The sequence below is a fragment of the Alexandromys fortis genome, unplaced genomic scaffold (genome assembly GCF_014885135.2).
Source record: "Alexandromys fortis isolate MF-2015 unplaced genomic scaffold, M_Fortis_MF-2015_v1.1 scaffold_43, whole genome shotgun sequence".
In the NCBI taxonomy this organism is placed as follows: Eukaryota; Metazoa; Chordata; class Mammalia; order Rodentia; family Cricetidae; genus Alexandromys; species Alexandromys fortis.
Window position 1 is genome coordinate 587,462 of NW_026067928.1, and position 15,721 is coordinate 603,182.

General features: G+C 34.5%; 1 protein-coding gene across 2 annotated transcripts in view; it reads right to left on the reverse strand.

Annotated features, from left to right (window-relative positions):
* Klhl1 (kelch like family member 1) overlaps positions 1 to 15,721 on the reverse strand; it is a 220,767-nt gene that overhangs the window by 14,920 nt on the left and 190,126 nt on the right. For both annotated transcript variants that reach the window (XM_050144717.1, XM_050144716.1), the window contains one exon: positions 3,750 to 3,912. In XM_050144717.1, the coding sequence (XP_050000674.1) occupies positions 3,750 to 3,912 (163 nt within the window). The remainder of the gene's footprint in view (positions 1 to 3,749; positions 3,913 to 15,721) is intronic.

The window sequence follows — 15,721 nt, forward strand, 5'->3', positions numbered from 1 at the left end:
ATATCATTCCAAATAGCTTCATATCAAAGTGCAATTGAATGAATGTACAGAAAATATGTAAACAATTCCATTTAAAAATTAGTTGCTGGAACCTTGCTCCAGAAGGCTTTGAAGACCCTAATGTAGGCGCCAAGAGGCTGTGACAACCTGTTGTTGTTCAATCAAGTGTCCCAGATACCTTGAGTCATCTTTGTTTGCACAGTGCCAAAGGTGCGCATGAATAAATAAATTCACAGTCAGATTTAACATGCCACGTTCCTAAAAAGGGTCACAATAATTACTATTTTGTTCCCTGGCTCTTTCTTTATCTTTCCATCTCCCAACATTCCCACCAGTAGCAATTAGCTTTCTGATCTATATCTCTTTCATCAGAAGCATACAAAGATTTGCAAGCGACAAAGGCACTTCTCTAACTAGGCACGCCTACAGGTAGAACAATGTCCCCAGCTGGCAGTACATGCAGCTGCAGCATGATGTGAAGTAAGAGACAGTTTTGCCTTTTGTGGTTAGGATTTATAGCCAGTAGGGTCTTGGTTCTCACAGTCAACTCTCCAGCCCAAGCTGAACTAATCCAGTCTACATTTCGTACTACCCTATGCCTTCTGGGGGCATACAAAGTTTTTCCATCCATCCTACAAGCAAGATAACTTGAAAACTTACACCCAATACTTAGAATTGATTGTCCCCTGTCTTATGTCTATCTACCTCATGCTCTTGGGGTATTGGCATACCTATTAGGAGTTGGGGAACTGTGGGTTTCTGTGATTCTACTTCATTCCTTGTTTCTTGAATGTTCCCATTAACTCTTGATACCATTTAAATATCATCATTCCTTTAAAACTCTTACGTTTAAAATCACTATTTCCAGAATAATTACACTAATATTTAATAACAAATTCCATGGCCTCCTGTAACTGATTCAGGCCAGCACTGTGACCAGCATAGTGAAGGCAAGGAGAATACGTAGCACACAAACTCCTGGGTTGATGCCCAGAATTTTATGGTGAATTGTCCACAGGTTCTTGCCAAGTGGGTCAGGATCTCCAGGTGCCTGGCAAGAAGGAGAACTGCTCATGCTATTCTCAGGCATTGCCCTCCCCCCCCTCCAAATTGCATTTCTCATGCCAATTAACATCTAACATTAATATCTGACATGAATGACGGTACTGGACTAAATTGAAATTCCTAAAGATGTTATAAACTGGGGATTAACACTAAATTCCGTAATGAATGCATTTGAAGTCAGGTGAGAAAGAAACTGAATATACATTTAATTCATAATATGTCCAAAACTGTGACTGGACTCTCTATATATACATTATTACTAGGACTGGAGAATATTTTCTATTAACACACATAAATTAATATGTTTAAAAATAAACTCCTAGGGAAGAATAGCTCTGATACCAGGTAATTATCAAAACAATGTTAAATAAACTAAGCAGTTATTCAAACATTAAAGCCTCTGTACTAAATTGCACATCAATAAATATAACAAGTGAATTAGGATATTTTAACAAACAGAACACTGAATGGAAAGGACTACAAAAGGAATTCCTCATGATACATAATAATCAAAACACAAAATGTGCAAAACAAAAAACAGATATCAAAATCTTCAAAGGAAAACAAAACTATTAAGTAACGTATAAAGACAGACTTATCAGAAAGCCATATAGCAATTACAGTGATAGAAACTCTAAGAAAAATATTAAATATCATTGATATAAAGGCAGGTACAGGCTTTTATTATTATTTTAGTGTATGTTTCTCTTCTATCAAAGCTTATAGTATAAATAAAAGTCAGATATACTATATATAGTATAGTAAAAGGCAAATAGAATATCATAGACAATTAGTAAGATTGTGATTATATAAAAATACATAATGTAATATACACTTTAGTTCTGTTCACTTAATATATAAACTACCATCTAACATGTAAGATAGCCAAAAAATAAACCAATGTGAATAAATTGAATTGTCTCTGACATCAGTGTACACCATTATACACTTACAGAGTGATTATATTTAAAATAAGCATACTGCCAAATTCTCAAGAAAATATTGGAAGATTCCACATCTTATTTATACTGAAGTGTAAATATTTACTTACATGTTAAAATTTAAGTTTGGTTTTGGGTTGTGTTTTTGTTTGAAATTTGAGATTTATACCACATACAAGTGAAATAACATCCAAAAGAACAAACTGGGGGAAAATATGAAATAAAAAGACTTCCTCTGAAGTGAAATTAAGTATGTAATATAATATTTTAGTATATTTCTACATGTACATATGTAACTTAAAATCACTTTTTATGCCTAAAATTTTCTTCTTTTTTTTTTGGATTTTTGAGACAGGGTGTGTATCTGTACCTTAAAATCACTTTTTATACTTAATATTTTCTTTTCTTTTTTTGTTTTTTTTTTTTGAGACAGTGTTTCTCTGTGCCCTAATTTTTTTAATGTCAGCAAGAATATTATTTATTCCTAAAATAACCCTGCATGAAGTAGCTTAAAAGTCATGATAATACAAGAATATAAATGCATTATCTGAAATCTGTTAAAATGTAAACAATCAACAAATATATTAAAGCTAAAAATGTTGTCTTCAGATTTCAAGTAAGACCGTGAAATAGTTTCCACAATTGTTTCAGTTTAAATAACTATCTGTAAAATATATCTTCTAAGACCTCTATAGAAAAGGGGAGATATTTCATTCTCATTGTAGCAGAGAAATAAGGATTACAAGGGTATAAAGATGTACATTTTCTGTGTCATTCCTCCCCTCTTATAAATACAGAAAACATAACATGAAAAAGATACAGCAGAGCTGGAAGAAGGCAGCGAGGACGCAGCTTTATCGCATATCATTTTCTGACATGCACAAGGAATTTTGGGCAATGCAGTATTTCACAATATCCCAGTTCTAGCATGGAGATATGGCATGGGTCCCCAGTTTTGCTTCTCTGTCAGGTTAGATAACAAAGTTCTGGCCATCAGGATGCCTGCAGTTTGCAGTCTTGACCTACCACCAGGCAAATCACAGAAATTAGAAATTAACACAAAGACATAAGACTGGAAAGTGAATTCAAAGTTCCACTTCTAATCAAGGAGCTATTTGCAATTGATTCCTGCTAACAAAAAGAAAATTAGATTTTCCCAATGGGGTGACACTGTGTATGTCAAAAATATTCCATGACTGGAACTAATTGTCCAACATTAAATGAATTTTTGGTTTGTTTATTGTCATCTTGTGGGATCTTTAGTTATTTGGGGGGGGGGTGTGTGTGGCTTTGGTTTTCTGTTTTTATTTAGTGTTTCACTGTCGTGTTGTTCTTGTTTTTGGAGAGAGAGCCCTATCATAATGGGGACAGAGGTAGGGAAGCAGTAAGATGAGTTGAGGAAAAGAAAAACATGACAAAGATATATTGTATAAATAATTTAATAAAAATTCTATTAATTTTAAGAATTGATAATTTAAGGGTGATAGACTGGTTGAAATGTGGACAGACTGCTGCAATCATACAGGAAAAGTACAATTAACAAATCTTTATTAACTATTTTACTCAAAGTTTAGAAATATTCTCATAACATAAACTTGATATTTCTTGGATATGCAATCAATATTGAGAAAATTTTAAATTATTTTGTATTTCTAAATATACATGGCTTTATTTCAAAATAATTCTTAAATATTAACACTGTTATTTTTTAGCCTATTAAAAATTACAGAAAAATGTACTCACTTGCCATTCAGTGCTGCTACTCCAACAGTGCTCCGAGCAATCGACATACTGGCTACATAGGTCCACTGCTGACTCTGGGGATCCCACCTCTCCACTGTGTTTAGATAGCTCCAGCCATCATGACCTCCCACCGCATAAATAGGACCTTCAAGCACAGTTACTCCTAAAATATTAGAGAGAAAAATGAACAATGTGTTTGTAGTTTCCAGTATCACATTGTGCAGTGAAAGGTATTGTGAAATAATGTTTTTTGGGGGTGTGTGTGGGGGGACTTTGTAGTTCTGTTGATCACAGAATGTGAAATTTGATTTTAATTGTGTGTATCCTTATTCAGTTTGTTATCAAGATAAAGTTGTCTTTATGAATGAGTTGGGCGGCTATTCTACTTTTAATTTGTGAAAGCGTTTTGATTTTGAGGTCTTCATGAAATTTAGTACCTTTGCTATCTTGTTTCTTTTGAATGATGAAATTTCGTACATGAGCAAATGATGAAAATTTCAGTATCTCTAGCATATAGTGTCAAATAGAAATTCCTTGCCATGCTGTTCCCCCGTTACAGCATGTCAATCCTTTGTGAGACTCATGAAAATGTCATATCTCAGTATCAGCCTCTGAGCTTCTGTTATCTAAGGGATTCAGCAGGACATGGTTGCCAGATTGGATTCTTGCCACTTTGACCTAGCATATGAGTGCATGGAAGAAGAAGAAGGGAATGCATCTTTTCCTTCCAGTTAACAGTTTATCTCATTTAAATTATGAATTCTGTAACAACCAATTGTATATAATTTAGCAACTTAAGTATTTAATGTACTATTGTTGGTGAGTATGGTCAAAGACTCCTAATTCAAATTCAGTTTTCATCAAACCATTAGATAAATGACCAGAACAGAAATGTAGTTAGGGAATATTAGGCTCATATATATATCAATGTTAATCTGTTGTTACAAAATGCTTTATCTTAGCTTTGCCTCATTCCTCCTTCCAATATTATAACCACTAAAGTTACATGATTTATCATTTGATGCATTACCCTTGCAAATGATCCCCATCAACTCATCTGATGAAATTTTACCTTCTACTCATATCTGAGCTGGCTGCAGAACTTTTTCCCATTAATTAAGTAACATTTCTATTTTGTTTTTATCCTTGTTATTGCAATACTTCACTTACTGAAATTTTGTTAAAATGAATAATAGACATACTAAGAATACAATATTCAGATTATTTATGTACTAGTATAATACATGTCTCTTTTACATTCATTATATACTAATATAATATATTACTGCTGTGATGGATATAAATGAATAGATATATATTTTTGTTTAATGTAATTTTAGAACTTTATTGTGTTTGTGTTCATTTTAAAAGCAATTTAAATGTGGGGCTGCAGAATAGGATAATTACATTATGCACTTATTAAAATTAATTCAACAAATTGTCCTGTATGACTAATAAGTACAGTCTTGATTATGTGTTTAGCTTTCCAAAATTGCTAAATTAAATAAAATTGAGGAAATTACTATTTGTTTGAACCAAATGTAAATAAAGTGGGTTGGTAGAAGAAATATGTTAATTTTGAAGGCTGATCACATACATTTTGTTCAACCATCTACTATATATAAGATTTTTTGTAAGTATTTTAATTCCTTGTTGTTCATGCTATTAATGTTTATTTAGAAGACGTTTTCTTTGAATTGTTTTCAAAAATAATAATTATTAGGTTTTTAATTCTAATAAATGTAACAAATATTTCTTGTCTGCTTTAAACAATTTAAAAATATTTTTATGTATTCTTTGATTAATTCATTTATGTGTACAATAAGTTTTCATTGGAAAGTGTACTTCTAACTTTTGATGGCAAAGTATAACAAGCTTTGAGGATTGTTATATAAAATATGAAAAATTAAAAATAATACTATAAACACACTTATAGCTGATGCTTATTTTGAATTTTTTTCCACAAAATCCAATACCAAAAAGGTATCCTAAATGCAATCCTTCTTTACTTTGTGTCTAAATTTGAATTCTGTGCTTTTGTGAGATAAACAGAGTTAGAAATTTCATTGCAGTTAGAAACTGCAATGAAGGTACTTTATACTTTTAGGATTGATGAATAACTTTGGTGTTGTATTTCTTCTGGTGGTCATAATAAATTTCTGGCAGAAATATTAGTGTCTAGAGTAAAAACAGAATGTTAAAACTTATTGAAAACAAACACACAGTTCACCAAGGGGAACTTTGTATTTACTTCAAGTGACTATATTTATTTGTCTGTTTCCTCAAAGTCATAAAACAAAACAAAACAAACAAACAAACAGAAACTTGTTTTCACATTTTCTGTCTCCTCAGGTTTAAACTCCAGAGTAGAGATATACAAGCAGAGTACTTGGCAGTGTACTTTTGCAGAGACCTTAACCATGCAGGACAGTTCCACAATTTCACAAAGGACACACTGAGCATTGTAATCACAATAACTGTAAAATGATGACTCGTACTAAGTGTGGTAAATAATAATGTTAACATAAAAATAAAATTAAATGCAAGAATATGGGCTTGGAAAGACAATTCTGTCACATAAATATATGGCATGCATAAAGGTCTTTCTTTCCATCCCAAGAATCTGGAAATAGAAAAGCTCCTAATGCACTAGCTGATAAGGGAGAGACAGAAATATTTCTAAAGCTTATTGGTCAACTAGTCTAACATATTTCATGGGGTCCAGCTGGTAAGAGACCCTGAGGATGACACTCAAGATTGACCTCACTTCCACATGAACATAAAAAAAAATACTTGATCATACACAAGCAATCATATAAAAAGTAAGCAATACAAATTAAAATATGTGATTTCTCAAAACTGTTCAGCAAATATAGAAACTAGCAGTTAATATGTCTAAATTAATAAACACTTTAGAATAAATAATGAAGTTACTTCAATAATTTGCTTGACAAACACATAACAGTTTATAGAAAATATTATATTATAAATGATAGAAATATAAACAGCATGAAATGTAAACATGTTTAAAGATTTGCAAAAGATATAGAAATATGGTGATGTTTGAATAATTGAAATGAATTAAAATATTTGACTGATTGATTATATAAGACCTCACACGATTTAAACAAAAAAAAAGTTCAACTTTGAGATACAGAAAATAACTGATTAACAAGTAATCAAACAGAATCAAAATATTTAGATGAAATCGGGGAGAGCTCATTAGTTTTTAAGGTTAAAATTAATGTAACTCAAAATAAGATGATGTGTTTATTACAATTACACTACAATGCTTGATCAGATAATTGAAGTGTCATGATATGTTTGGCAGACATAGAATGGTAAGATAAAAACTAATCAAAATTAATAGAAAGGAATTTGGCATTATAAACTCAAGAATTCAGTAAGAATAGGAGAAAATATATTCATAGAAATACAATGTAAAAGGCCTGAGTTTGTGAATGCATATGTTGAAGACATAATTTCTGCAATATCACTTTAACACCATTGACAGGTAACTAAAGTTACACAAGTTCTGAAGTATCAGATTCTCATAGTCTCACTATGAGAGGAAATAAAGCCGTTCATTATCAACGCCAGGGGAGTAGATTCTAGAAGGTATCTGATATTAAATCATAAAGAGGGGCATCCTGAGGAGCATAATCATCTGGATTATTTTCCCCAATTTTCTGGTCTGTGAAAATAAGTAATATTTAATAACAGAAAAAAATTTGCTGTAAAGGTTCTGAAAAATTTACTTTCATGTTAAAGATTCCCTAAAACTGATTAATTAGAACTTCTGGTTGTGGAGAGCAGAAATGTTGTAGACCAATAATGAGGTTGTCATGAGCTAGCTTGAGTCTACATATTAGTATTCATTGCCAACTTCATTCAACTTTCAGTTAAAACTTAAGAAATATATTAATTTAGACTTCTAGCTTCCACCATCCCAAAACTTATATCAGATAACATTTATAACTTATTGCAGAGACCTCTTTGCCTTGCTATATATAAACTGATGGAAATTTTTCTTACAAACCAAAATTTTTGACAACTTACTATCATTCCATTTCTATTAAACTAAATGGATCTCTTCTTCCTATCAAAAATATTTACTGCCCATAAATTAGTCTAAAATACCAATTTCTTTTACAAATTTAAGACTTATTGACATGAAGTCAGATAACCAAAGACAAGCTTTACGCTTTCAGAAGACTGAGAACAAAATAAATCCCCAATCCTGGCCACCGTATATTCATTAGCAAAATCTATCAAGAGAAAATATTAAAAATAAAACGATAAGAAAAAGGAGAGCGCAAAAATATGAAAAGACTGGCTATTTGCCCTGCTAAACTGGCAACAGCCATTAAATAAAAGGAATGAAAGTGTGTTAGAGACAGAGGGCAGTGATTGAATGTGGTTTTCTGCTTGGTTGCTGGGTCTCAAATTCTAGAAATTCCTTTTGTATGTGTGTGGGTAGGTGGGTGTGTCCCTGGTGAGTAATTCTAAATAAAGTCAGAAATTTCGGAAGTAAGAAACCACTGTCCATGGATAAAGTTGGAAGTGTTACTGCCATTCCTACTAGGATCCTGTATCTGTGCCAAGCTACCAAACAGGCACGGCTCTATGTTAGAATGTTCTGAAAGTGTGTTTTCTTATCTATTTCTGTTTTGTCCATCATTTCATCCTCTTTTCCCTCTCTTTCCCTTTCTCCTTTCCCTTTCCTTTCTTTCTTTTTATAGGGGTGGGGTGGGGTGGGGTGGGGGCTTGTTTTGCTAGCTTTGATTTTTCGAAACTGGTTTCCTCTGTGTAAGGTCCCTGACAGTTTTTGTACACTAGTTTTGTAGACCAGGATGACCTTGAACAAACTGACAGAGATTTCCCCCCACACACACACCTCTGACTTCAGAATGCTGTAATTTAAAGCCTATTTGTTTTTTAAAATGACCTTAGTGGCTGTTGGTGAAAGGTCACAGGTTTCACAAGAATCTCAGTGAAATGCCTAGCTCTTGTTTTCTGCACTTTGTAAACTCCTCACTGGGAGAGGATAGCCCACCCACTTTCCTATGTCACTGTTAAAAGTGAACCTCTAGACTGTCTCCTGTTTACTTTGAAAAGCTCTGATTTTGCTGTCGATAGGAGAGATTTTCAGCATTCATGACCTCTTAAGATATTGTCATACAACTTTCTCCAGTTTATTCCCTTGAAATTCTAGGAGCTGCTGCCTAGGTGTTATCTGACATTTTTCTCTCTCAGGCGTGGGTTTTTAAAAGTTATTTATCCTATTACCCAATACGCATGCAGGACTAAGTGTCGTCTTAACATAATAAAAGCACAATCACAGTTCAGAAAGTAGAGAGCCATATCCAGAGGCAGAGACCTGCATCGGAACAGATACTGAACTCCCAAAGTTCAATTGAAGAGTGGGAGGAATGAGAATATGAGCAAAGAGGTCAAGACCACGATGTGGACACCCACTGAAACAGTCTATGTGAGCTAAGGGGAGATCACCTTCTAACCAGACAGGGAAGGAACAAGCATAAGATAAAACTAGTCCCTCTAAATGTGGTTGACAGTTGCATGACTGGGGAAGACTGAGGGGCCACTGGCAGTGGCACCAGGATTTATCCCTCCTGCTTGTACTGGCTTTTTGGGAACATATTCTCTTTGGATGGATACCTTGCTCAGCCTAGATATAGTAGCGAGGGCCTTGGACATTTCCTAAAGCAATGTGCCTTACTCTGAGAAGTGGATGGTGGTTGGGATGGGGATGGGGGTAAGTGGAGGGAATGAATGGGAGGAGGTTAGAGAGTGGGAACTTGGATTGGGTATGTATAATGAAAGCAGATATGTTAATTTCTTTTTAAAAAATTAAAAAAAGAAAAAATATCCCAAAGAAAATAATAAATAAATAAATAAATTTCAAAAACAAGAAGAAGTCTTATCTCCACCTGAGTCTAATGCCTTAACTACGCATAGCAGTTTCTGCTCTCTGCTGCAGGTGTGGATGCTGGGCTGTTTGTTCTCTCTGCATAAGCCATCCTCTAACACAGTTCAACTGGTAGGACTTCTTTATTCAATAGAAACGAAGGAAGGCAGAATCCTTGTTTATTGTCCATCTACGTTTTCTGACGTTAGCAGTAATTTCGTATTGTCTTCAGACTTCACTTCAAGCGATAAGAACCAACTGGCACAATTTATTTTTAATGAGCTACTCCGTTTTATCTCTGCATCTTAAATATTTCAAGAAGCGTGCTGACAGGCAATTATTCCATTTATTAATGCCTAGATGTGAAGGCCGAGATTACGCTTCTCAACAGGGGAATCTTGTCTGTCATTCCAAGCTTCGCAATGTCAAGGCACCAAGTGATCCTCATTTCCTCATTAGCACACATTCACTTAAGTTGACACTAGTCAAAAGTATCTCAGAGAGTTGAGGAAGGGAAACAGTTTATTTTTTAAAGGAAAGGCGAGCAGTGGAGAGAGATGAGTACTTATAAATTTTCTTAAATAAGTTTGCATGAATTCTTTTTAATGATAATGCTGTTGCAACATGTGACCTTTAGTCCTTTCCTGAATGACAAAATTAAGGTTATTTGTGAGTTAAAATATAGAACACAATTTCCTGACAACAAATAAACTTAGCAAATTTTGTGATCTATAACACTTTAATAGTGCAATATTTATAAATCAATCACTAAATTATAAAGATGCATTAATTTAAGATCATCAGAGTTTCACATTTTGTTTTAAGATATTCAAAACCACTGACTAGGATAATTCACAGTACACATTAAGTTGCCATAATGGAAAAAAAAAAAAGAAGAAGTAAAGAAAAACTTAAAGGATTTGCTCCTTTTATCCCCACAATACCAGGGCATTTGTGTTTAAGTGAAACAAATAATCAACACAGTTTATCTCTTTCTTTTCTATTCTTTCCTTTTTTGTTTTTGTTTTCATTTGTTTTTCTAGACATGGACTTACTGTGTAGCCCTAGCTGTTCTGGAACTTACTCTGTAGACTGGCTAGCCTTGCCTCTCCTGAACTCCCTGGGAACAGGGAATAGAATAGATTTCCTGTGTGGAACTTGGAATGCTTGGGGATGGAAACAGGAGGGTTTGGGTGTCAGGAGAATGGATAGGAAGAGTACCGGAAGAGATAATTAAAAAAGGGGGGCACTTTGGGGTGAAGTATAAACCTAGTTTAATGGAAACTCTCAGGAAGTGAAAAGGGTGACTCTTGCTCAGACTCATGACATAAGGGGATATGTACCCAGAGCCAGTCATTCCTTGTAACCAGCTAAATTTCCAGGTGAGGGATTTGGACACCAACCTAGCCATATAAACTTTGACTTACAATTTGTCCTGCCACAATACATACTGGAATTTCTTGCAGAAGTTGTATTAGTTGTCAAGCAATGACTGGTCTAGTCTGAGACCCATGCCTCAAGAGTGAGTTCACCCATGGAAATGCTTGGAGCAACATGACCTAGAGACTGGATAGCCCTGACACCTAGAACAAGACTGATTAAAAAAAAATCAGCGTAATGATGCCTAACGATATTCTGCTATACTCATAGGATAGTGCCTCGACCAGCTGTCATCAGAGGTTTCATCTAGCAGCAGATCGAAACATACAGAGACCGACAGTCAAAATTAGGCCGAGCATGAGGAATCCTGCAGAAGAAGGGAGGAGGGGTTATAGGAACCAGAGTGGTCCAAGACCTCAGAGAACACACTAAACTGGGCTCAAAGGGACTCACAGAAACTTAATGGACAGCAAGTGAGTCTACATTGAACTTCCGTAGGCCCTCTGTATATATTTGAGAGATGTCTTTGACTCTTTATTCTGGTTTTAGAACACTAATCCTCATACTGGATATGCCTAGTTTTACCGTAATTTGATATGCCATATTTGACTGATGTTCATGAGACACCTATCCTTTTCTGAATAGAAACTGAGGATGAAAGGGGACATAGTGGTAGGCTGGGGGGTGCTGATAGAAAGGAAACTGTGGCCAGCACATAAATAATAATAATAATAATAATAATAATAATAATAATCTAATTATTCAAAATTAAACATAAATGGCTGCTATGGAAGTATGTCAGGGGCAGAATGATTAATTACTACAGGAGGTAACTTGTTAATTATTAGTGATAAAAAAAAGAAAAAAAAATAAACATTAAAAATTAGATAAATTGTAGAAAATTCTTTTTCATCTTCGATATGTGCTTTCTTGCAGATTGCCCACAATTTTTCAGTGTGAGTGGGTGAAAGAGCTCACCAAGACCAGCGGGTCTGGGACAGAATAAGCAGGGAATGAAACCGGACTTTCTGAACATGGTGAACAATGAAGGCTGATGAGAAGCCAAGGTCAATGACACTAGGTTTCGATCCTAATATGTGAACTGGCTGTGTGGGAGCCTAGCCTGTTTGGATGCTCACATTCCTGGTCCCTGATGGAAGGGAGGACCTTGGACTTCCCGCAGGGCAGGGAATCTGGACTGCTCTTCATTCTCAAGAGGGAGGGGGAATGGAGTGTGGGAGAGTGGGGGGAGGGGGGAGGGGCGATGTGTGGGAGGGAGGGGGAGGGAAATGGGAAACAGGGAGGAGGCGGAATTTTTTTTTCAACAACTAAAAAAAAAAAACAAAACAAAAACAAAAAAAAATAAAATTGGTTCAACTATCAAAAAAAAAATATCCCTTAAGTTTGTTCGAAATGTCTGAAAGTAAATGACATAAATGGTATTACTTGGACGAGAACCCAAGAAATTCTTTCAGTTTTTCAAGAAGATCTTGTAATCACAGAAGCAGATGAATTTTGCAAAGAGTTCTGAGCATTCTTGTAAGAATGGATGAATTTCTCCTTCTCTGAGCTTCAGTTTCTTGCTTTTAAAACTGTGGTAATAATAATACCTCAAGAGGGCTGTTGTGAAGATTGAAACAGAAATAGTGTTTAATGTGATAGTGCCAGTTTTTGACATTCAACTGTCAGTGTTAATGTAAGTCTTAATGTAATGTGATTTCAGATAATGACACTTAAAATAATATCAAGTTCAAAAATGTCCTTGGAAGAACAAATAATGGTTTGCATTTGTATCAGTCCATTTTCTGCTTTCTGTGTTTATCCTACTGTTAGGTTCTTTATTCTTATTCTTCTTAACTTCTGTCTATAATATTGATGTTATATACTTATTCTATAAATATGATATATACTTGTTGCTTGAGGTTGCTCAGCAATCAACGTATTTCCTTTATTGGAATTAGATTTTTTCCTAACCATTAGTTTCTGATTAGAGTTTCTCCACCACAATATTCTTCCCCACCATCCTCCATCCCCATTCATCCCTTTTCTGTCTCTCTTTAGAAAACACATATCTAAAGAATCTAAAGAATAATAATGAAACAAACTAATATAAAAACAAACAAATTAGAACAGAAAAAATAAAAACAAGGGGAAGAGAATGAGACAAATCAAAAGCACAAGAAACATCTATAGACAGAAAAACAAATGCTCATACCCACAGGAATCCTTTAAAAGTACAAAACTGAATGGTTTTGGAGAACAAATTGGTCACTTCATGAATCAATAATGTAAATTTTGAAATATAGAAGTTAAAGACAATGAAAATAGAGCATACTAAAAAGCACAGGACACAATTAAAAACATGATTTTGAAGAATGTTCATATTGCTAATTGCCTCTCCCAAAATTTCAGTGATCTTAAATAACAAAGTTAAAAATCTTTAAGACTCAAAAAAAAAAAGAAAGAACAAGCCAAATCCCAAAGTAGCAGATTAAAAAAATAGCAATTACGATTAGAGAAGAAATTAATGAAGTCAAACATGAAGAATAAAATAGCACAAAGAATTAATGGATCCAATAATAGGTTTTTAAAAAATAGAAACGACTGACAAACTTTTAGAAACATTAATCAAATGAAAGAAAACATTCAAGCTAATAAAATTAAAGACAGTAAAGAGACATAAATAATATAGCAATGAATTCACACTGCAATAAGAATGCACCTTACATGCATGTTCCATTATTCTGCATAACCAAAACCACATTGAAGGACTTCGAGAGGCCTATAACCCACCAAAAACAATCAAAATATCATTTGAGAGACAGAGGCAGGTGAACCTCTGAGTTCAATGCCAACTTGGTCTACAGTCCAAGGTGTTCCAGAAAAGCCATGGCTACCAGAAAAATGCTCCCTTAAGAAGAAACAAAACTAAAAACAAACCGCTAACCAACAATCTAAAACTACCTCAAACAAAATGAAACTAAAACAGACAAGTCTAATGGACCTGTAGTGAAAAGATTTTAAAAGGGGACTGAAGCATAAAAACTTCTACTCAAAACTTCTGGCATTAGATGGGTGCATGGTAGAAAGTCACCAAATCTTCAAAGAACAATTATGGTTTATAGTTAGTAATTGTATGGGTTTGATAGTGTGGGAATGAGTAGGTTTCTGATTCTTGTGTTTTCTCTTGGGTTATTTTCTAGCCTGTTGGTATGTTTTGGCTCATGTTGATGTGATAATTTTATTTTTACTATTATTATTATTATCATCATCATCATCATTATTATTATCATTATCACCATCATAACAGGGTTATTTCAAGTATTTTACTGGGATTCTGTTTCTGTTAAAATTTATTTACTATTAACAAATTAACTTACTAATTTTCCCCAGCCTGATCACAGTTTTCCCTTCATTATCTCCTCCCAGTTCCTACCCAAGGCCCCCTCTACATCCACCTCTTCTCCTTTCTTTTCAGAAAAGTACAGCTTCCAAAGTATATCATCCAGCCATGGTATATCAAGTTGCAGTAAGATTAGGACTCTCCAATTAAGGATGGACAGGACAACCCATCAGGAAGAAAGACTCCCCAAAACAGGTAACAGAGTCATAGACAGCACCTGATCCCTCTGATAAAAGTCCTACAAGAAGATCAAACCACAAAACTAACAAATACAGTGGACCCATGTCAGTCCCAGGTAAGTTTTCTGGTTGGCAGTTCAGTGTCGCTGAGACCCAATAAGCCACGATTCTGTGGGTTTATTCTGCTATAATTATAAATCATTTCCTATCCCAATTTACACCAGACAGGCTTTACCCAGCAACTGGTAAAAACATATGCAGAGACCCACAGGCAAACATTAGGTGTACCTCTGCAAATTTGTGAAAGATGGGGAGGAAGGATTACGAGAGCCAGAGGGACCAAGGGCATCACACAAAACCCCACAAAATATTTTTTTTTATTTTTAATATTGTTATATCATTTTTAAAAATTAATGAATTAGTGAATGGAAAACTAGCCCTGAGGGTAAATGTTGACAGCTGAACTGTCACATATACCTACTGGGAGAGGGAAAATCAGTTTTCATCAATAGCATGACATTGGGTATATTAACCATTCCAGAACAGGCTTCACATTCAGGAGTAGTTGAACAACAACATATAATGGACATCGTTCTTGTACACTGGGATTATTTGTCACTCATTTTGGTTTAATAAAATGATGATTCACCAGTAGTCAGGCAGAAAGTATAGGCAGGGCAACCATACTAGAATAATTCTGGAATGAGGAAAGGCAAAGTGTGAGTCACCAGCCAGACACAGAGGAAGCAAGATAAGAACGCTTTACTTAGAAAAGGTACCAGCCACATAGACAAAACTTGGGGTGTATTTATCACATAGGAGCTAATAAGTAATAAACATAAGCAATAGGACAAGCCTTTATAATGAACAGAAGCCTATGTGTATTTATTTGGGACTGAAAGAATGTGAGATCAGGCAGGACAGAAACTTCTGCCTACAAATGGTTCCCAACATTCGACAACTATATCCATATAAAACCTAAGAGAGCTTGTAAGAAATGCTATTCTTTAAGTAAAAGAGACACAAAAAGAATAAACGTATATTAAAGTAATTGTAGAAACAGAGGTTATACTGAATAAGA